The 22767-nt window shown below is 41.4% G+C and overlaps 2 protein-coding genes across 2 annotated transcripts; both read left to right on the top strand.

The window, feature by feature from the left end:
- Positions 1-2478: 2478 nt before the first annotated feature.
- Positions 2479-8256, top strand: mpc1 (mitochondrial pyruvate carrier 1). The gene is given in 4 exon segments (XM_083650842.1): positions 2479-2636; positions 5144-5240; positions 5919-6051; positions 6995-8256. Coding segments are annotated over 4 exon segments (327 nt in total). The 5' UTR covers positions 2479-2564; the 3' UTR covers positions 7020-8256.
- Positions 8257-9700: 1444 nt separating this feature from the next.
- kifbp (kinesin family binding protein) lies at positions 9701-21091 on the top strand (the record flags this gene model as incomplete). Its single annotated transcript, XM_083651129.1, has 13 exons — positions 9701-10144; positions 10936-11034; positions 11435-11514; positions 11731-11789; positions 12631-12755; positions 13614-13707; positions 14311-14423; positions 14680-14829; positions 15890-15964; positions 16531-16693; positions 17319-17493; positions 19016-19201; positions 19362-21091. 13 exons carry the CDS (start codon positions 9701-9703, stop codon positions 19498-19500), a joined length of 1902 nt encoding a protein of 633 aa, XP_083507255.1. The 3' UTR covers positions 19501-21091.
- Positions 21092-22767: the final 1676 nt, after the last annotated feature.

Genomic DNA, 22767 nt, shown 5'->3' with positions numbered 1-22767 from the left:
ACACACACACACACATAATGGATGCCTTCGGTCAGGGGTCGGCAACCATTTTGATATGAAGTGCCATGTTCATATCCGCTTCTCAATCAGTGTGCCCAAGGTGTGGTCTCTGCTGCTTTGGAATGCATGGAAATCAAGGAGGCTAACCAATCAGTGGCAGAGTAGCTTGGCTCACTACCGTAAATATCCTAAAAAGCAGGTCACGCAAATGCAAATGGCTGGGAAATATGTAATTTGGCAGCGCATTTATACATTTCTTCCCAAAAAATCTAAATTGCCCACTTATGTGCTGCCGTGCCACTGGTTGACCCTTCGTCTTAGGTCATCTAGTTTCATATACCAGCAACTTCACTCTGGCTTCAAAACTATGCCGGCTACAGTACAGCCATTTGATTTGTGTCAGTATGAAATCGGAAGATTAACGGGACAAATGACCGGTCCGATTGGGAGAACAGCGGGAGAAGGGGTTAAAAATAGGGAGACGTTTTTCACACATTTAATTGCTACAGGCAGAATTTTACCAGGTCAAGTAATTTGGAAGGATGCAAGTTCACTGACATACTTTATTTTATTTTTCACATTATTATTATTATTATTATTATTATTATTATTATTATTATTATTATTATTATTATTATTTTATTATTATTATTATTATTATTTTTTTTTTTTGTGGGGGCAGCAAAGATAACGGTCAGTAGCCACTTCATGAGTACGAAAAGCAGCGCCTCCTCCATATTGAGCGGCTACCAGTGCCTTTTGGTATCATGATATGGAGAAAGTAGTGGCTATGGTTCTGCAGTGAAGGTCTGCATCGCCTCCATGTGGATTAAGAGCAAAATGCAACTCCATCGTCTCCTACATGGGCAGATAACTTGGAGTCTGCCTCAAGCATCTTCAGTAAAACATCTCATGGATATTAATAAATTAGATCCCTTTCTTTTCATTTGTATTATTTAGTCACCAAAGTTCTACACATGTGTATAGCTACTGTATTTTGGAAATGGACATTTTTCGATTTTCTACCAAATTGCTTTGTACAGTAGACATGTTTGAGTGAATTGTGACTGTGACTCACTTAAAACTAGAGGGTGCACTGGCTCACGATGGTTCAGAATCTTCAGAAGGTCTACATATTTTGGCACTGGGACCCCTGATGTAGCCTATAGGTGTCATTCACTGGTCAGACTGTGACCACTACCTCACTTAGCCTACTTAGCCTACACAACTTCTCTTTCTGTTTAAAAGGATTTGATTTAACCAACATCATGGGTGATGGGGAACCATCGGCCAACATTGTTATAGATTTGCTTACTGGCCTAATCTTATTTTGTGGAACTGAACAGGTGTGTTCCTGGCAGTGTTGGGGGTATTGCATTACAAAAGTAACTACATGTAATAAGTAATTATTACCAATAGGATTTTCACTATTATACCAGTTACTTTGTCAAGTAACACAAGTTACAAATTGAGTTACTTTTTCCCCTTTTTTATCAAAGCACATATTTAAATAAAGATACAACCATTTCCTAATCAAATTGTGTTTTTATGCAAATAACCACTATAGATGACAATAACAAAGGAAAAGGATGCCATTTAGAATTTTGGACGGTTTACAGTGATCAATGCCGGTTTAAATTATTTTTCGGGATGGTTCCAGCCAATGTTCCAGCCCGAGGGTATTCTGATACTGCTGTTATTTTGGTGAAAGTAATGCAAAAGTAGTGTAATACGAGGTATCAGCCGAGCAGCATTTTGGTAAACAAATCGCGTCACTGGGTGGCAACGGCAATGGAACCCTATGGAGCGTCTGACTCTAGCCGGCTGACCCTGTTTACATTTTAAAAACTGCGACAGTTCACACAACTTTAACACGACATGCATATATTATACATCAAACTCTTGAGCTACTTCTGCTCTCAGAATGTCAAAATAAGCGATGTATAGTTTTTTGAGATATTACCGTTTGTTTGGAACGACTCATACTAACTGCTGTGGGGTTCCGCATTTCTGGGTGGCTGTGACGTCTACACATGAGACTGGTATGTGTGAATATTGCGATAGGCAGGAAACAGTAGAACATGTAATGATTGATTGTCCATACTACCAACAGGAAAGACATATCCTCAACAACAGATTGGAGAGCAATCGTATCAAGCTGGAGTTAAAAGAAATATTGCAGTTGAATTCAGGGAATGTGGGGTATAGGGATATATTTTCATTTTTAGAGGAAACTGGACTAAGTAGAAGAATATAGTCAGGATAGTGTAGTATTTTAGAAGTCCATTCTGATCCACACTCCATTTCAGAAGGTGGCGGTAATGCACCATAAGTTGTTTGCCAACCGCCATTAAATACTAGTAGAAGAAGAAATACGGCATAGCAACCACACACCTCCCCTATAGCAACACAAATGAGAGAGCCTCTGTTAAGAAATCTGCGACAGTGTCGTAAAGCGCAATATTATGGTCGGAAAATTGACCAGTTGCCCTCTAATAAGCTGTCAGTCGGCGGTGCGAGCAACACAGGTCTTCTGAGCAAAAACACAAACACCAAACTAAAACATGGCAGGCCTACTCGCACGGAAAGCAGTTGACCACCTGAAGAGCAAAGAATTCAGGGAGTATTTGATGAGGTAGGTCTATGGTTTATCTGGATACATTTCTATGTTAGCAAGCAACGCTAATGTAGCTATCGCGTAGCTAGCTGTCAAGAGCAGCTAACGCTAATGTTAACATCAGCTATGCTAAGTTAGCGTTAATAGTTTCCAGGCAACTAACGCTAACGTTATAACCAGGAGCCTTTCCAACAAACTGTGGATTTCCCAACAATTCGATGTTACTTTCAGTTGTATTTGAAGAGTTTTACTCTGATACTTTTGAAGGACGTTTGTGTCTGTGCTGCGCTGTTTGACACCAGCATGTAGCGTTAAACCGGGTTTTAAACCGCCAGCGCAGACTGCGCCGAGGGGTCGCCGCAGCTGGCCGTAGGCTATCTTGCGAGGATGACTGCTTTGCTTTGGCTGCTAAAACGTTACTAGTGAAGACTAGATACATGACTTGTAAATGTTATAATAAAAACTGTTGAACTACATCCAATGAACTAAACTAGAGGGAGAACATATTGTGCCCTACAAACTTAGAGCTAGACTCTTATTGGATACCAATAATAAAGTACCAAACCATAAAGCCAATGTAATATCATTACATTTTTAATCTCTTTGTGGAATACGTCTTACTCAGGAACATCTTGATTGGGCATGTCTATGAACTATGAACTCGTTTTCAATAGGCAGATCGTGACTTGACATGGCTTGGATAAGGTTGAAAACAAAGAATAACCGGTACTGTATAAGGAAATACTGTGTGTAGGTTGGCGTTGTGGCTTTATGGTCAGGTAAAAGTTTGGATCCAGATGCAAAACCATGTGAGAGAACCGTTGTCTTTGTGGTCTTCAAGGGCTTGACATGCTGTGCTGGGGGTTCATGATGCAATAAGCCATGTTGGCTTACAGCTGCCACACAGACAAGATTGTTATGTCTTGGGCCTTTTCCAAAGAAAAGAGACAATTATATTTCACCACTCGCTGACTCTTGGTCATGGCATGATGTGTAGCCAATGGTAGATTACATGGCATCATTACACATGTTATTCCAGCTCCCTGACGAAACTAACTAATGTTTATTGCTGGCGTGTTGTGCCATGACGATGCTTTGACGGGTTAAGCATGCTATGTGAAAATGTTACCTCGCTCAACAACAACAACATACTTCCACTACCCAGATAGGGCAAATTTAGTCTATTGCCTTGGGACCTAGGTTCTTTTGAAACAATCTACAAAGTTCTCTTGTGAACCTGCTATGAAGACTGTGACCCATTTTAGCGGATAGCTCTTGTGTAACCTCCCTCATATCAGTATGACTTATCTTTGTCTTTCTGTCCCTCTCTCTCCTATGATGCCCTGAAAATAAAACATTAAACAGCACGGTATGTACTCAGCCTTCCTGTATGTTTGTCCCTCTGCCTACTGGTTTGTCTGTCTGTTTGCCCCTCTGCCTGCTGGTTGTCTGTCTGTTTGTGTGTTTTATTTGACACCGGTGACAAATAAAACACACCTAACTGGAGCCTTTGCAGTGTGCAAGCTTTAATTTTGTCTATCATTCCTGCCTCAAGCTCTGCACCTGCCCTATACAGGTTTTGGATTGTGCGTGTCTCGCCTTTTTTCCATGTCTGTCTGTCTGTCCCTCTGCCTGCTGGTTTGTCTGTCTATTTGTCCCTCTGCAGGCTGGTCTGTCAGTTTGTCCCTCTGCCTGCTGGTTTGTCTGTTTGTCCCTCTGCCTGCTGGTTTGTCTGTTTGTCCCTCTGCCTGCTGGTTTGTCTGATTTCTTCCAGAGTTTCTGTTCATCTGTTTGTGCTGCAAGTTAGCACTGTACGGTTATCTGCCATTGAATGTGTATGGGTGTATACTTTTTCTAGTTTTTAGTATTAAATGTCTGTCCATTCCTTTGCATTTGTACAAGGATACTTTCAGTCAGGGGTGGACTTTGCAATAAATCATTATCTATATAAAATGTATTTCCAAAATGTTCAATATGCATTATTTCCAGCATCAGTCACTGACTCAGTGTAGCACCCTTTCATTACAGGACGCTGAGTCTGCAATGCATTCAACTAGAATGCAATAGACTCGTCCCATTTGTTTTTCAGACATGTTTGTAGGTGCAGACAATCATGTTTGTAGTTCAGACATGTTTGTAGGTGCAGAGATCCGTTGTTTGCTTGTTTCATAAATAGGCGTTCTTGGCGGGTTTTTCCCGTGGCCTTTATCACACATCATATGAAGAAGATGTATATATCATCATGATATAGATTTTAGCCAGCCCTACTTTCAGTTATCGGATTCACCAATTTAGATTTTTCCATTAAGTATGGCATATTAAAAGTACTGCATTGTACTATTGTAATGAAACAAAACTGACTGTAAGTCATAATGGATAAAGGCCTAAACTAAATACCTAAAATCAATATTTGTGTGTGTGTGTGTGTGTGTGTGTGTGTGTGTGTGTGTGTGTGTGTGTGTGTGTGTGTGTGTGTGTGTGTGTGTGTGTGTGTGTGTGTGTGTGTGTGTGTGTGTGTGTGTGTAGCATTTCTGGGGCCCAGTAGCTAACTGGGGTCTTCCTATAGCAGCCATCTCAGATATGAAGAAGAGCCCTGAGATTATCAGTGGCAGGATGACCTTTGGTAAGACACACACACACACACACACACACACACACACACACACACACACACACACACACACACACACACACACACACACACACACACACACACACACACACACACACACACACACACACACACACACACACACACACACACACACACACACACACACACACACACACACACACACACACACACACACACACACACACACACACACACACACACACACACACTTCTTTAAGTCACTATGGATACAATTGTCAGTTAAATGGCCTTAATGTAATGCAGGACATTTACAGCAATATTATATTCACACATACACAACACACAGATTCCACATGGATAGATACACACAGACACAGACAAGAATACTAACACCAAATGTGTACTATACATGTGTTGGAGTGATTTCAGTTTTGGAATCAGGATTTGCTCAAAGACTTTCTCTGTTTGATTACCTGTTGTGGTTTTAACACTGCCTCTTATTTGGATGCTTATATCATGACCTATGGAATAATAGTATTCTAGCTACTCTACATTTGATTGTTTTTCTTGGGCAGTAAGGCCAGAATTTCATTTTTTATTACACGTTTGAGCTGCAGTGGGAATTGTTCAGGAGTGAGCAGCTTATAAGAAAGCAGGATGTAATAACCCTCTCCCTGTGTGACTGTCTTGTTTCCTCTGTCTCAGCTTTGACCTGCTATTCACTGCTCTTCATGCGATTCGCCTACAAGGTGCAGCCGCGTAATTGGCTACTGTTCGCTTGCCATTTGACCAATGAGTCAGCACAGCTAATCCAGGGAAGCCGTCTCATCAAATACAAGTACGATTTTGTAGTAGCAATGATACTGGTGGTCATGAGTGTTATCTACATTTTGGCAAAATTGGTGACTTTATGTCAGGGTCTATAGTGTTGAGTCATGGATGGTGTAATCTCCATCAGCTATACCAGCATGCTTTATTTGCTCACATAAATGTAAGTATGTACAGATGGCTCAGCAGCTTAATATGCATGCGTATGTACTTTATCATCTTGTCTTTCATCTTTCCTGTCTCTCTCCCATACGTCTATTAAAACAGACATGCCATAAAGAAGTGCTCAAAAACATTAAAGGAGAATTTCGTTTTTTTTTAACCTGGAGCCCTCTCCTCACATTAATTATTATCTGACGACTCACCCAGTGTTCTCCGCAGCGATTTGGACCGTCGTAGGCGTTGTGATCGAAATAGTACTCCAAGCCAGTCCTTGAATGCGCTCCGTCTGGGCCACATGGCAGCGTGCTCTTCCTCCATGTAAATAGACAGTTTTCTTCCCGTTTTCGACCCATATCGTCATTATATATATATATAAAGAAACATCAGACTGCCAATCTCCCCCGGGCTATTTCCAGCAGTATTTACAAGGATCCCATTTCCTCCTTTCGGGTCAGTGTCACCAACTCTCGTCATGTCCCGCGAGACAACGCGTAGGAGGCACAAAAACGCTGCGGAGAACACTGGGTGAGTCGTCAGATAATAATTAATGTGAGGAGAGGGCTCCAGGTTAAAAAAAAACGAAATTCTCCTTTAAAGGATTATCCCCCCCCCCCCTCCATTGTGACAAGTGATTCTGATCAATTCTGCCAGTTAGTTCACTGTAGAGCTTGTCTGTCATTTTGCAGGGAGTGCTGCTCTCCAATACAATGCAAAACAATCCCTGCAATCAAGGTTATGGACTAGAATAGAAAGACACGCAGTCTGTCTGACCTAATCTTCTGTCATTTCAGCTTGGAGAAGAAGAAGGCATCTTAGTGGCAGCGTGAAGCCGATGCAGAACGTTCACCGTTGGGAGCCAGCAGCAGAGTGAAACCCTGTGGCTACAACATCCACCTTAACCGGGACATCAAATCTAATGCACCTAAACATCTCATCCAGTCCTCAAAACAATGGCACGTAAACTTTTTGCTAATATGATTAGAGATGGAACGATATGACAATTTCATATCACGATTATAGTGACCAAAAATTATCACGGTTATCAGTATTATCACGGTTTGTTAAAATGTGCTGAAAATTTCCAAAAAGTACTAATACACTCACAGAAATCATTTCACCAAGTTTTATATTGAAAACTCAGACCACGGTTTTAATGATCATGAAAATTTGAAACGGTACGGTTATCGTAAGGAATTTTATCACGGTTAAAACCGGTTATCGTTACATCCCTAAATATGATGCCATGAATTTTAGTCACTTTTTTACTAAAAATACAAAGACTACAAAGCAGAAGTGGCCCTCCAAGAATTTAGGTGAACTGCTCTCACTTAGTCTTTAGTCTTAGACATAGATTTTTGCAACACATGCAGCATCACAAACAAAAGTAATGAGGGAGAATGTACACAGTCCGCAAGCCACCCTATCCATTGCATGCCTTGCACATTAGCTCCAGTACCTGGCTGTTGCACACATGCAAGCTGTGTTTAGGCAATCTTTATAATAGTCATCAAACGTCTTTTTTTCCCAGGCCATCAGCACAAAAATTTGTAATATATAATAACTCACTTAGTTAAATAAAGACGTGATACTTAATAGAAAAATATGCTTGAAGTCAGTATGTTCAAATATGGCCATATACTGTTACAGATTATCACTGGCAAGCATATTAACCTTTATTTAAGTAGGGAGAACACAGAGCTCTGCTGTCTTGGTGCACCCTGGTGCAAGATGTTACACTGTACAATCCATAGAAAAAACATATGGTTTAGCTTGGTATGATTTTACAGTAATGATAAATAATACAAGACTAATTACATGTTTAAAAGATACAAATAATGGATATCGCTTTGTATGTAGAGACTGCCTAGATTGTAAGGCTGTACATGTAGGTAATGCTGTGACCAGACAAGGCAAGTCTGCCCATAAATGTATTTTGTTTTGTTGTTGCAATTCACATTAATTTATTATGTCACATTAATCTTCTCCCTGATTGATGAGCTGATTCCTTGTGTTCTCTGGGTTTGTTGGAATAAACTGGCAATAAATGACTTGAACACGGTTCAGTGAGTTTGTTTAAGCCCATGGTACAGTTTGGCCGTTATAGTTTTCAGTTGCAGCCATGTTTGCAACAAAGTCCTGCTCCATGGTCATTGTAAGGGAACAGGTGACCTTCACAACGTCAGACATGTCGTCATGGTGACGTCAGTAAACATTGCTCCATGTTTGCAGTCAACACTTTGCTCTAGAGAAGGTGTAGCAACCTGCTGACCTTCCTTGGAAGACACATGATGAAACCCTTTCCTCAACAAAGCTGTGAAGTATAAATTAAAGTAACAAATACAAAACAGAGTACCTCTAGAGCTTTATTGAGAAACCAGTGTGGAAATTGCACATATTCTACATCCAATTTTCTTGAAGCATTTTTGTAGGAACATTACTGTTGGAGGCTGGATTGATTAAGGAGATCATTGTTTACTTATTTATCCCAACAATATACTACTTGCTTCTACAGAGTTAGGCTATAGCCAAACATGGTCACAGCTGAATTCTCAGAGATGCACTGATGCAAAAATCTGATAGATTAAGCTGATGCATCGGGTCTCAGACAATAATTGAAGCCATTGCACTGACATTTTTATGACAACTACAATGCCTCCATTATTGAAGATAATCTGCAGGACACACTATACAAGGGGCTATACTTTTTTATAAGACCGCCCAGTTTTACTGATAACGCTATGCACTTCAACCTCAAAACCATTTATGGTGACATGATTTGTATTGCTTAAATACATTACATTTCTCATATGTGATAAAATAACCCTTCTCAACAAACATATCAATGACAAATAAATGGTTCATTACATATTGGACCATTTATGAAACAATGTAGACTGAATGGAGAAAATGTGGACAAAGCTGGTGAGGGACTTGTTCATGAAATAGGCCTACAGTTCGTACAGTATAGTTAATTCAGCTGGTCATTTGGACATATTCAACAACATAATCGTATTTTAACAGAATGGTATCCCCCGCAGTTTGTTGAAAATGTGGCCTGCCAGCCATTTGAGTGTTTAGTGACCACTAGTAATCGGAATTGTTGCTGGTTTTCACTTTGAGGAGAAATTGAATGAGGCTGAGTCGAAGGTCTGGACCCACCAGTAGATGGCGCTCGGCCTCGGCTGGTGCTTGGCTGCCGACCGCTCTAATAACGAAGACAGAAGGAGAAGCAGTGGACGCTGCCAGGAAGTTTTTAAGCATTTTAGGGACATTTCTGAATCTGGAGACGACCTGACTAAAACGCTGAACCGACGTAGACGATTACTTTAGGTCACAGTATGGGTAATTTGGTGAATGGGTAGACGCTTGTAATTTTGATCACTAATAATTTGCGCTACGTAGCTTTAGCAATCCAGTAGGTGGCGGTAATACAACATTTAAGCATGTCAACCGCCATTTAAAAGCCGAAGAAGAGAAGCAGTCACAACAACGTCAACATGGCGTCCCTCAACAGCGCAGAGTGGGGAGCTGTCTGCGACAAATTCACCACCGCCCAAAACCTCTCCGAGGTAGAATCTCGCAAAGACCCCGCGACCGACCCTTTCCGCTCCAAGTACAAAGCCAGGGAGCTGCTCAGGGAGATTTACTGCTCGCTGAAGAGTTTCGAGGCGGGCGAGGGTGAACATGAGAGCGGCGCAGAGACGGGCGAGCAGCGGCCGGCGGTGGACGGGGAGGAGGACGGCTTCGGCCGAGGCTTCAGCGGCGACTCGCCAGCCGGGTTGCGGGCCGCTAAGCTGGGAGCTGTGGAGTATTATCTTGGTGTCAACCACGTCGAGACAGAGGAGCTGCCAGCCGGCCAGGAGCATTTGATGAATTGCATGAAACTGATAGAGAAATGCAGCGTATCACCCGAGAATGTGTCGCTATTCGTCCATGTCAGGGTATGGTGCTAAAACTGTTAGCTTTCGTTAGTTAACGTTTAACGTACGCTAATTTTCTTATGTTTAGAAACAGGGCATGGACATAAGCAAGGACTTTATAAAAATCGTAACGTTACTGCCAAAGATTTGTCAATGAAATTGTCAGCTTAAACAAGGATTCGTGTAATTAACCTTTCGGGTGACGACATGCCTTTGCCAATCATTTCATCCATAACGCCATGTTAGGGCAAGGATGTTTAGGGCACCACACACACACACACCACCCACTTTACTCTGTGACAACTCAGCCCTAATGTGATAATGTATCTATAATTAATTTGGAAGCATTATTAATAATACTCCTGCTGCAGGTTGACAGCTGTTGAAAGGAGAAAGGATCAGAGTACATCATAAAAACAACCTATGAATCCGATTCGATTTTTAAAAGCTTGTTTTCTGCAGAATGAGCATGCATGCTCTCTTTCTGTGTCGTGCTAGTTAAGATTTAGACAGATCCATCCATTTATTTACCAGTCATACCACTGCCCAAGGGTTGCTCAAGTGATGGTTGTTGAGAACATTGAAAAATTCTCAGCTATACTTTCACATTGCCTGCCCTCAACTATGCCAGAAATACTAGTAAAGGGTAAAAGTAAAATTAACTATTGGTGCATGCCTCAATAACTTGCTTAACTACATCATTTTTGAGTAGGACCATTTCTAGTTTCTCTCAGCCTGAGAGACCATGCTAGTAGATCTAATTGATACTAAACTACTCTACTCACTCATTGGCTGTTGGTGTTGTCTGCCAGAACCAGCTGGGCCTCCTTTGGGCAGGACGAGACGAGGCAGAAGAGGCTCAGGGCTTCCTCGAAACAGCAGAATCCATCTACCTACGATATATGAAGGAGGTAAGATTGGATGACTGATTGGTTTAAATAAAGTATTGTATTGTACTGACTGATTAATGACAATATGGAAAAGGCTGGAACAGGAGACAATCACTGCTACTACAGGAATGGGGTATACTACACACAATTAGTTTGTCAACTGGTTTACTGACTAACTGGTTTTTATGGCTGGTCTATTGTCTCACTGACTGATCTGCTGACTCGCTAGAACTAAAGTGTTGACTGTAATATGTAACACTGTATTGTAACCATACTGACATGCAAAAGATGAGCTGATGTCGAATCACTAGTTTCTACAACATCCATGGAAGAACATTGTGGAGCCAACATGGCTGCTGTTGAAAACGGCATTGGCCAAATCCTCCTTGTCAGTAGCCCTTGCTGGTTGTGTTTTTCTCAGGAGGGCAGTCCTCCCACTGACATCACAGAGTACTTCACTACTGAGGAGAACCTCCTGACCCATCAGGAAAGGACCAAGAGGTAACTCGCATGGACACGCGCACACACACACACACACACACACACACACGTACACTAACAAACACATACACACACAGGCAAATGTACACACTTAACACCCTGTAACCCTCATATGTGTTTATGATAGTATATATTGTAAATTAGATGAATTTACGTCCTTCACCCCTTTCTCTCCCTCTTCCCCTCTGTCTCTCTTTCCCTCTCCTTTCTCTCTAGGTTTGAGTTGGCCTACACCCATACCATGTATTACCTGGCTCAGCTCTATCAGAACCTTGGTGAGTCTGTTGATCGATGCAAATTAGTAGACCAATAAATGTTGGGTACTGTAAATTAAATAGTGTAAATTAGCAAATCCATATTCAGCTTGCCATTATAGACTTGTGTCATTGCACAAATTATTACCAATTTCCCATCTTACTGTAATAGTTCATTGGCAAATCTATGGGGGAAGCTATAAAAAAGAAATAAATAAAATCAGTTTCCTCCTGCATCAAAATCACATAAAATTGAGTCCCAAAATAGCCAATAATTGCAACTCATCTGGGGTGTATAGTTTCTTTCATAAAATACTTGTGTAAATTAATTCCATGCATATTGTATTGCTATGCAACAAACACGTAATCCTTCTCTAAACAGAATTCACATTTCTGTGAACTTGGATAGTTCAAAATTACACAAAACTAAAAGTGGCCATCTAGGATAGGAGTAAAGTCTGTTTTCTGATGGATTTTATTTTATGTGGCAAGATGGCTAACTAATTGAACGACTCAAAATCATATTGGACGCTGTTGTATTATGCTCTTTATCAATTTGAACCCATTAACAACTACTTTGATCTCATAAGGAGCATTTAGGATATTTCCTTAGTGTTTCTTCTTCTTCTTCACTCCAAATTAGCCTTGCTCCAGACCTTCGAAGCCACGCCCACTCCACAGTTGTGGATTTGGCTCAACTGTGGAGTGGGCGTGGCTTCGAAGGTGTGGAGCAAGGCTAATTTTGATGGGGCTGAAACCCCAATTTATTGGATTCATATTTGTCCAGATGAATATAAGAACGCTAGATCTTTTTGTTTTAATTATTTGTTGATAATAATAATTGTATTATTTCATGTCTCAGGTGAAATTGAGCGTGCTGGCACCTACTGCCACAGTACACTACAGAGACAGCTACAGCTAAATCAGTACAACCCAATGGAGTGGGCTCTCAACGCTGCTACACTGTCTCAGTATTACATTACTAAGGTAGGGTTTGGATTGCAGTGGCAATTTTGTTTACAAAGTTTTTTGATTGAAAAAAACTCAAATACTCACATATTTTACAAGACCTGAATACATTTAGGCACAGTGAACTTCAACTACCAAGACTAATGGACATTGTATTTAATGAGTCTTGAGTGTTTGTTGTCTTTAGAGAATGTAAATACATATTCGCTAAGCACCTCCGCTGCCTCACTTCTCTCGACCCAAGCTCTCACACACTCAGTGCGCCTCACTCGCACAAGCAAGCTAGATTAAGGTCGCTTTCACATATAAGCTGTTTAGTCCGCTTTAACCGCGCCAGAGTAGGGAGCAAAACAAACACTGCGGCATGCACACGTGTACAGTACCTGCGCGCTGCCTCATGCCGTACGTCGTCATAACAACATCACATTTCTCAACAGCTGGCCAGCCGGCTTGCCTATCTCCTTCGGTACGTAGGCTACTCTCATCTGCAGAATGAAATGTTCAACAGCTTGCTGCCTCATCTGCTGCTCATATTCGGCTGGAGAGATCTCCCTTCTCTATTCTGTCCAATAGACGAGTGACTGTTTGGACCACGTGACATTGTTCAGAAAGTTTGGTGCGCTTGACAAATTTCGTGTGTGAAAGTGAACTGAGCTAAATGAAAATCGCAACAATGTTGCAACTTCACCCCCCCGAATCGCACAGAGTCCACCAGCTTATAGTGGAAAGCGACCTAAGAATGATCACAGAAAATGTAGCCTTAAATGCTGTTATCACAAATGCTCTGTAGAAAATAGTGTCTGTGTTGGACAACAATGTTATCACTGTACTTTATTTCCTAGATAACCATTCTGAGGTGTGTCTGTGTCTTTCCAGGGCCGCTACATGGAAGGCAGACATTGCCTCTCAGCAGCCACTGTCATTGCAGATTTGGCAGGAGAGGTTCCCTCTGAGGCTGCAGCACAGGAGAGTAAGTATCTATCATTTCAATTTCTTTATCTACCTACCTTATGTATATATACACTGCAGAAGACTGTATATTTGTATGTCCCTTTTACAAATGCTAACTTGTCCTGGTTCTGGTTGTGAAGGAACAGCATCGTGAGTTGTTGAGCAATCAGAATACAGGCAGTAATGACTAGGGGTGGGACCAAAAAAATGCGATAACATTATCGATACACTACTGCCATATTGCAAAACCATACCGTGATATTTATCCAAGAAATGTGTATTTTTGCTTCTTGCTTTATTTATTATTGTATTTATTTACACAGCTCGGCCTTGCCGCAAGAGCAAGCATCTGCTACGGAATACGCAGTATTATAATAGTGAGACGATTGTCATTTGAAATTGATACATTCATTCGCATATGAGATGTTGACTTTTAATGACTTCTAGCATTTCATATTTCCAATCACAACTGTAATACTGATCAAAATGACACAGCTGTAGCACTGCACTCTAACTTGTCCCTCCATCCCTGTGTCCCTGCCTCTCAACCTCTCTATCTCTGCCCCTCCCTCTTTCTTTTTCTGCCCCTCTCTTCCCTCTATACCCCCCCCCCCCCCTTCAGACGAGACAGAGGGTGAGCGCAGGCAGCAGCTGAGACAGAAGAGGGCAGAGATAGCCAGATGTTGGATCAAATACGCTCTCAACCTGCTGCAGGATGCCAAGAAACTTCTAGAGGTAGTGTGTGTGTGTGTGTGTGTGTGTGTGTTTGCCTGTGCACGTGCACGCCTGTGTGCACTTCCACTAGCTGCATTGTCTAGCAAACTTTCACACGCCTGCATTGCGTGTCCACATGCATATCTGTGTGTTTACTTGGGAATTTCTGTTTCTCTTTATACTCTTATGTTAATGTGTCCATATGCAATGTTTGTGCATTTTCTCTACTATGTATGCACGTGATTTCATGTATATATACACGCGTGTTTGTCCCCAGGACAGCATCGGTGACCTAGATGTTGAGCGTCAAGAGGAGTTGAAGAGAGCAAGGAGAGGGGAGGAGGAAGAGGAAGAGAAGGGCAGGAAGAGCGCCAAGCTCTTTGGCTCCGAAGACACCTTCGACTCCATCGCCAGCATGGAAGAGAAGGTCCATATTCTGTGGATATTGCCTTTACTACTGCTACTGGTTCAGCTGCTACTATACTGCTACTAATATTACTACTACAACAGTCTGGAAGACAAGAAGGTCCATGTTATAATACTGCAGCTACTACTACTACTAATCATCAATAATCACATTTACATCTGTAACCAGTGGAGAAGAAAAGCTCCCCCTAATTAATATTATAACAATCATTAATCATAATAATAATTCAAAGCTAGTATTTTTTTAGACATATGTGTGGGGGGAACGTGATGGTATAACAAGTTATTACATTTTTACAGTGGCCACTTAAAGCCCCAATCAGTCACTTTTTCACCTTAATAGAACAGCTTTTTAGTTATTGAATATGGTCCAGTGTATTCAGTCGCCTCTATTGGTCCAACACCGCCCTCCAAAGGCCTCTCCTGGCACTAAGCATTTTTGTGCCAGCGTCCAGGAGACAACCTGGAGGCAGCATGTGCGGCATACTGCGCATGCGCTGTGTTCAGGAAAACAAGAAAGCAACTCGGTGTGGATTTGCTAGGAAAATGATGTTTCACGCAACTATGGATTATTATTTCATCACGTGGGGAGTACCCGATGTCACAACATGTACATAGAGCTTTCTGGCGCTGTGTTTTGTTGACTTTGAACGGCGATACCGATAGCAAAACTTGGAAAAGTTGCTGAATGCGGCTTTAAAGTTTATTCTCAAACGAGATGCATGGAAAACTGACTTTTACTTGTCACATACTGTCAAGTCCATTCATCAAAAGCTCCATCAGTTGCAGGCAAATCAATAGAAATGGTGTGCAGCTCAACTCGGCCTTAAAATGCATCGGGTGTCGGCCCAACAGAGCATGAAGAGTCAGGTCGAATGGCAGCGCTCACAGATAATGTTTCAAAAAGTTTCATCTGCTCAGCAGCCGTACAAAACGGACGCGTTTCAGCCTTCGGCTTTGAAACTTCATCTGTGATGAGTGCTGCCATTTCACCTGACTCTTCAACAGGGGGCGCCATAATGCAGTTACATATGTTGCCTTGTTTATTTTCTGTTTTCCAGGTGCCCGGTTTGTTGCCATTGGACTTCACTGAAGCGAGAGCTGTATTTCTGGTGGGACAGACCAATGTCACACAGGTATACACACACGTTTGCCGTTCCTTCTTTGAAACTCAGGCGGGACAGACCTACATCAGCCACATACACACACACACACACACACACACACTGAATGGTGGTGTTGATGTCATTCACGGGTTGGACAGAAATACTGCATTAAAAGGATTGAGGGATGTTAACCGTTAACCGACATGAATCATTTTGACCGTCGTTTTGTCAGTTAAACGGTAGGAAAAGAGGTAGCCGGCACTACTTTCCAAACATGGCCGCCGACCTCTTTTCCTTCCAATAAGACTGATTATGTGCATTTTGGATTAATATTTCATCGCATCGTGTGGTGAGTACCCGAAGCACAACATGTATTTTGGCGCCGTGAGATGTGAGTTTTGGCAGATTTTTAACAGCTGTACCATTACCCTCCATTCTATGGCCATACTAACTAACTTCACGACTGTAGCTCACTGTAAACTGTGTGGACAGTGCCAGTAGGGCATGGTGTATCTTGGTTATGTGGCAAATGAGCCAAACTCCTGAAAAAGTGGAGTATCCCTTTAAGTGTCCATCCATCCACCCCATCTATGCAGGCCAAGGACTACTTTGAGATGGATGGCTATGTGACCGACCACATAGAGATCTTGCAGGACCACAGCGCTCTGTTCAAGTACCTGGCCTTCTTCGAAGAGGATCTGGAGCGGCGCTGCAAAATGCACAAACGACGGGTTGACATGCTAGAGCCAATCTGCAGCGGTATGGCGCTAACTTTTTAGTTGATTTCATTTTAAATTCATTCAACCTTTATTTAAACTCAGAAATACATTGAGGTAGAGGCCTCTTTTACAAGATAGCCAAATATAAGACAGACAAAAGCATAGACAAAGGTACCAAGAACCAGAATAGGAATCGATCAAAACAAGAACAGCTTGGAAGGGAGATATGAAGAGATTAGAAATTTAAAATGTCCTAAGGATAAAAATTGTGCAGGCTTTAGACTGTTCTGTCTGTTATTCCAGGTAACAGGTGCACAGTAAGAAAAACTGGATTTTCCAAGTTCAGTAATATATGAGGCGGAACTTCCTTTGATATATGTCAGTCATTCATCATAAAATAGAAATACAATAAAAGCATTCATTACCGATATCTTAAGTGGCTTGTGAACCATCTGACAACCAGTAATTCAAACAGTTGTTTGTATCTTATTTTTATTAGCTTTTATCATCAATCCCTCACATTTTCTGCAAAGGAGACTCTCAGTAGCATATTTAACCGAAGGTCCAAACAAGAGGACACCATAACCTACAGTGAATGGATTTGAATGATTTCTTCACACCCCTCTCTCTTCACTCCCTCTGATCTTCCCTCTATCTACCTATAGACCTGCATACTCAGTACTACCTATTGATCCGCAGACAGTTGATGTTTGAGTTGGCTGAGATCTACAATGAGATGATGGACCTGAAACTGACCCTGGCCACCAGACCGCCAGACTCCCAGACTCTGGATAACCACACCATTAAGAAATTCAACCACCTGTGCTCTGCCTCTGCCAAGTGAGTGTGTGTGTGTGTGTGTGTGTGTGTGTGTTAGGGGTGGGACAAAATATCGATACTCACGGTATCGCGATATTTCCACTTGCGATTTTTTTTTTTTTAATAAACAGGCTAAAATATTATGCTGTGTGTGGTAGTTCAAACATAGTTTCAAGTTGACGTTTATTTATGTTTGTAGTTGAAACAAAAACATAAATACTGTAGGCTACATGAATGGAAATGTTTGATCATTAATATCTACTTTTAGAAATTATATAGGTAGGTAGGTTATATAGGTTTTCTTGTTTTAATAATAATAATAAAAAGACTTAATGTGTAACTTTTCCTCCGTGGTATCGAAAATGGTGTGAGTGAGTGAACTCTGAGAGAGTTCATGTCAATTCTGCTAATAAATACATAATACCTGCTTCTTGCCTTTTAGGGGTATTTTTTTCTCTTCAGTTACACAGGTATCGTGATGTATCGTCTTCCAATATATCGATTATCGCAGTATCGCTGTATCGTGATAATATCGTTATCGAGGGCCAAGTATCGTGACGATATCGTATCGTGAGCTACTCAGCGATTCCCACCCCTAGTGTGTGTGTGTGTGTGTGTGTGTGTGTGTGTGTGTGTGTGTGTGTGCATGGTGGCAGAGCTCCGTCTACAGGCTGATTTCAGTCAAAGGTTAATAATGATCTGTTTTGCTTTCTGGGATAACGAATATATTGCTATTCCATGATCCAGAAAAGAGACATCTCTCGACTCAGCCTGCCTCTGTTTTTGCGGTATATGTATCTGAGGAGGAAACGTTAAACCCTAGTCCTATGCGTGTTCTTGTCAGTTGACTCTGCTGCATGACTCTGTGGGCATGGGCATTGCATACATTGCATTGCTGTTGCTGCTCTAGAAACATTTAGTTATATTTAAAATATAAAATACATTCTAATAATGTTCTGAATTTATTCTTTTTTTAAATAATATATTAAAAAAAAAAAGCAATTATTTGGTGATGAAAAAAGAATAGTGTTAAAGAACCGAACCAATAAGGAGTATCGATAAGGGAAGGATGCAAACAAGCTTCGCTGGACACCAGTCAAAAAATAATAATCGTTTGTGTGTGTGTGTGTGTGTGTGTGTGTGTGTGTGTGTGTGTGTGTGTGTGTGTGTGTGTGTGTACACGTATGTGAGTGATGAGGGAACGGGCGGTGTACATGCACATTTACTCACTATATTGACCTTACTGTATGTAGAAGACAGTCTGGCTTGAGAGACTTAACAGGAAGTGTAAACCCAATCGGAACCAATTGTGTTTACACTTCCTGTGGCAGAGCAGCCTGCTTCCAGTGAGTCACTAGCTTTGACCAGAGATGATCTCTGGTTTGACCAGGGGTAAGACAGCCGTCGTTTTGAACAGGAAGTCGTAACAAACGGGTCAAGTGGGCGGGGCTACATCAGGTGAATATGAATTGAAGTAATGGGGAAATCCCTTAATGTTTCCTCTTCTTGCCTGACCTTTCTCTTCTTCCTCTCTCCCCTCCAGGTACTTCCAGATGTTCCTCGACTCGCTGCGTTCTCCGGACGGGAAGGCTCCCGAGCGGCTGGAGGAGGAGGTTCTGAGACCAGCTCTGGTGGCCCGGTTCAGAGTCGCCCGGCTCCACAGCAAACTGATCAGCTCTGCACCGGCCACTCAGCTGGACAACCTCAACAAGTCTCTGGATGACTACAAGTATGGAAAGGATTTATAGAGTATTGCACTGTTGTGTTTTATATTATATTATATTCAGTATATACAGTACTGTGCAAAAGTCTTAGGCACCCAAGACTTTTGATATAAATTCTGTCTTAGGTTTTTATTCTTTTTCCTTTCATTCCCACCTGTTGTCTAGGTATGTTGTTCAATACTGCGAGGCTCACCCTGAGGCAGCAGCCACTGTGGAGACAGAGCTGGAGCTGAGCCAGGAGATGGTCAACCTGCTGCCAATCAAAATCAACCGCCTCAAAGCCAAGATGGCCACAAACAACTAAAGGGTTCCACGCTTGACTGAATAACTGAACGACTCCCTTGTCGGTTGACTAAATATTTAAAGTCCCATCAGCTACTCAATCCAAATCAACCACCTTATAAAAGAAGGCCACTCCCCCCATATATGCTCTTGTGTAGTAAAGAGTTTAGGGCTGTCTACTTTGAATTTTAATTTCAATGCACAAAGTGGGTTCCCTTGAAAACTGATCTGAACAAGACTAAGAGTCTAACAGCCCTGCAACATTTAATTTTGTGTGTTAGTGTTGCTACTGAAGGAACATGAATTGAATGTGAATGTGTGCCTGTTGGTAATGTTCACCACTTCTACACTTTCTTCCCAGCCAGAACGCTATAATAACACCGAGGGCACCTTCACCGGATATCCACAAACGTCAAAAGTTCCTCTCTGAAATGTCAAAGAGACTAACGTTGCCTTTACAACCGGAGTAGTTTCTAGGAGTAAGTGAAGTCCCCTCAGTCCTCTTAGGGCAGATATGTACATAATGATCTCTTGTTTTCTTGAACTAGTCGAGTGTCTTCTGTGACCCTTATGTAATTAATACCTGCCTTTTTTTATTGCTTATTGGATTTTATTTATTGTTTTATATGATCTGTAAAGCACTTTGTCACCCTGTTTTTAAAAAGTGTTATCCAAACTCCTCTGTCTTCTCCTCCCACTTCTTCAGCCCAAAGATCACAAGAGCCATGGGAAAATGTAATTATAAAATAAAATGTGTAATTGGGCTAAATCATTTGAAAATAATATTTTCTAATGATTTACGACATATGACGACATATGTCGGTGTGCATCCACCCTTAAGAAAAACTGTTTGGCCTTGTGCATCTTCTCAGCTCTGCCTCTCTGAGGGTAATCAAAATATGGCCTACTGAACTGTAACCAGGGTTTGATGTTCATAAATGGCAGAGTTGGACCAGGTTGTACTATGGTAGGATGTCCGTGCCCTTCCTTGAACTAAAATGCTTGTGCTGCAGACGTGTAAGTGTCCTCCGTAATATCACTGTGGAGAGAAGTCCAGCATGGGTCATCCAGTGTACAGTCAATTTCCTAGCACCAGCTTATGGCGGAAACCAGATTAATTGAAAACTACAATGGCCAAACTGTTAGTAACTTGTAAGAAACTTTTATCTGCATGATGCCACCTTCACGTGTTAGAACTTGGCTATTTCTGTGTGTCTCTGGGGAATCAGAATGTCCTTGTGTTTTATGTAGATATGTAATGATAACCAATATTATGAATAAAGTGATCTGCACTAATATGTTCATGTATCCTGTGATGTGGGAACTGTTCCACAAACGTGTTTTAAGGTAGGAACGTTTTCTTTGTTTAAACCCAAAATGGGTCAATGGGCTGATTAGGATAGGCCTCCCTGTAACAGGATCGCGTTTGTTTTAACGCACAGATTCCCTGGATAATAAATGGTTAAATTTACTCAGTTTGGGTCCCAGACTATTCATTTGCATAATGCATAGAGCTCTATGGAGAGGAAAGTCGTAATCCATGTCTGTCAAACCATCCCATCGACCCATCCCCGTCTTGATCCGACTGATTGTGTTTCTACGTGATCTCAAATAAAGATAATCTCAACTAACATTTCTGTTTTTATTATGCACTTTTCACAGATGAGGTAGTTTCCTGTCCTGTCCCGTGTGTGTGTGTCTATAAATTCTCAAATTGAGTGGTATCTTTTTAAGGTCAAGGTATTACATCAGAAGAATCCAATCCGTGTACCCTCGGCTCAATCAGAAGCCATTATGTGTTTACTGATGCAATGTCCAAACGAACCATGAGGCTGTGCAACAGGATGCAGCTCTGTTACTCCACGCTGCTTCCTCTCTCAGGGCAGATAGGCAGTTCTGGTTCGAGATGGTGTGCTGATAGAAACACTGACAACACACAGTATATCTGTGTATATATATATATATATATATATATATATATATATATATATATCTGTGTGTGTGTGTGTGTGTGTGTGTGTGTGTGTGTGTGTGTGTGTGTGTGTGTGTGTGTGTGTGTGTGTGTAAACCACACACACACAGTTTACCTCTATCTCTGTCTATCTCTAAACCATTAGTTCTCGAATGGGGGTCCCCCAGGGGTCCTTGAGGGGGTTCCAGGGTGTCGCCAACCAAAAGGGGGGTAATTTATTTTCACTATAATTCCATTCATAAGTAACACAATGACAATTTTGATCATGGGTTGTTATGCACTTTCTGTAATAAAACATCTAAAAGCATCAATCTTATTATCACATGGGGGACCATATGGGACAAAATCCTATCAAATGGGGGTCCGGTCCGTGGTCTAATTTTTGTCAGTTTAGGGGTCCTTCATGTGGAAAAATTTGAGAACCACTGCTCTAAACCAGTGTTTCCCAACCAGGGGTACGTGTACCCCTAGGGGTACTTGAGCAGCTTGCAGGGGGTACTTGGAAAGATTGGGGATTACAATTTATTTACAAAATGATTAAGTAATTTCATAGGCCCATCTTAGTAAAACTGATTACTTTTTCCAATTGAAAACAGTTAGAATTGTATTAAAGGGGGTAATTCAAATGATTTTCATTTAATAATCAGATGTGTTAGATAGGCCTACTAAAAGTTTAATATAATTTTAATAAAACAAATTTCAGAGAATCATCGACACACGTGAGTGAGGGGGTACTTTGGCATGGCAAAACAGCTCAATGGGTACATAAAACCAAAAAGGTTGGGAACCACTGCCTAAACGACTAAACCACAAACAGTTTACCGGTACCTCTCTATCTCTGTCTAACCTCTAAACCACACACAGATGCATCAAGGCTGTGTTCTCTTTGAGGTGATCATTTGCGGTTTGTTATCGAACATGATCCAGGAACATTTTGTGCAAAGGAAGCAGCGTTCAGCGTGTTAAGAACCTGTAATACTTGCTTTCATTTCATTTAGTTTCATGTCCTATATTCAGCTTTGTAACGCTCGTTAAAAGGTTACAACTCAGACTGTATTCTGTGGAGCAGAGGTGGGCTGACAATTCAAGGGAAAATTCAGATGTATTTGCATACTGTGTTTCCCTGGATTCTAGCTTCGGAATAAATCTGTTCCGTTTACAGATTTAACTCAATTATGCAAGAGCATTTGAATAACACACATGTCAGTGTTCTGCAGAACCCTTCTCCAACCAGCCAACCTGTTACATGAGAAGCGTTTTTAGCCTCAGGTATCCAACCTGTAATGTCAGATGATTTGAAACACTTGAAGAACAGGA

Source organism: Poromitra crassiceps (assembly GCF_964638095.1).
Source record: "Poromitra crassiceps genome assembly, chromosome: 14".
Taxonomy (NCBI): domain Eukaryota; kingdom Metazoa; phylum Chordata; class Actinopteri; order Beryciformes; family Melamphaidae; genus Poromitra; species Poromitra crassiceps.
This window is presented reverse-complemented; position numbering and strand designations above follow the sequence as displayed.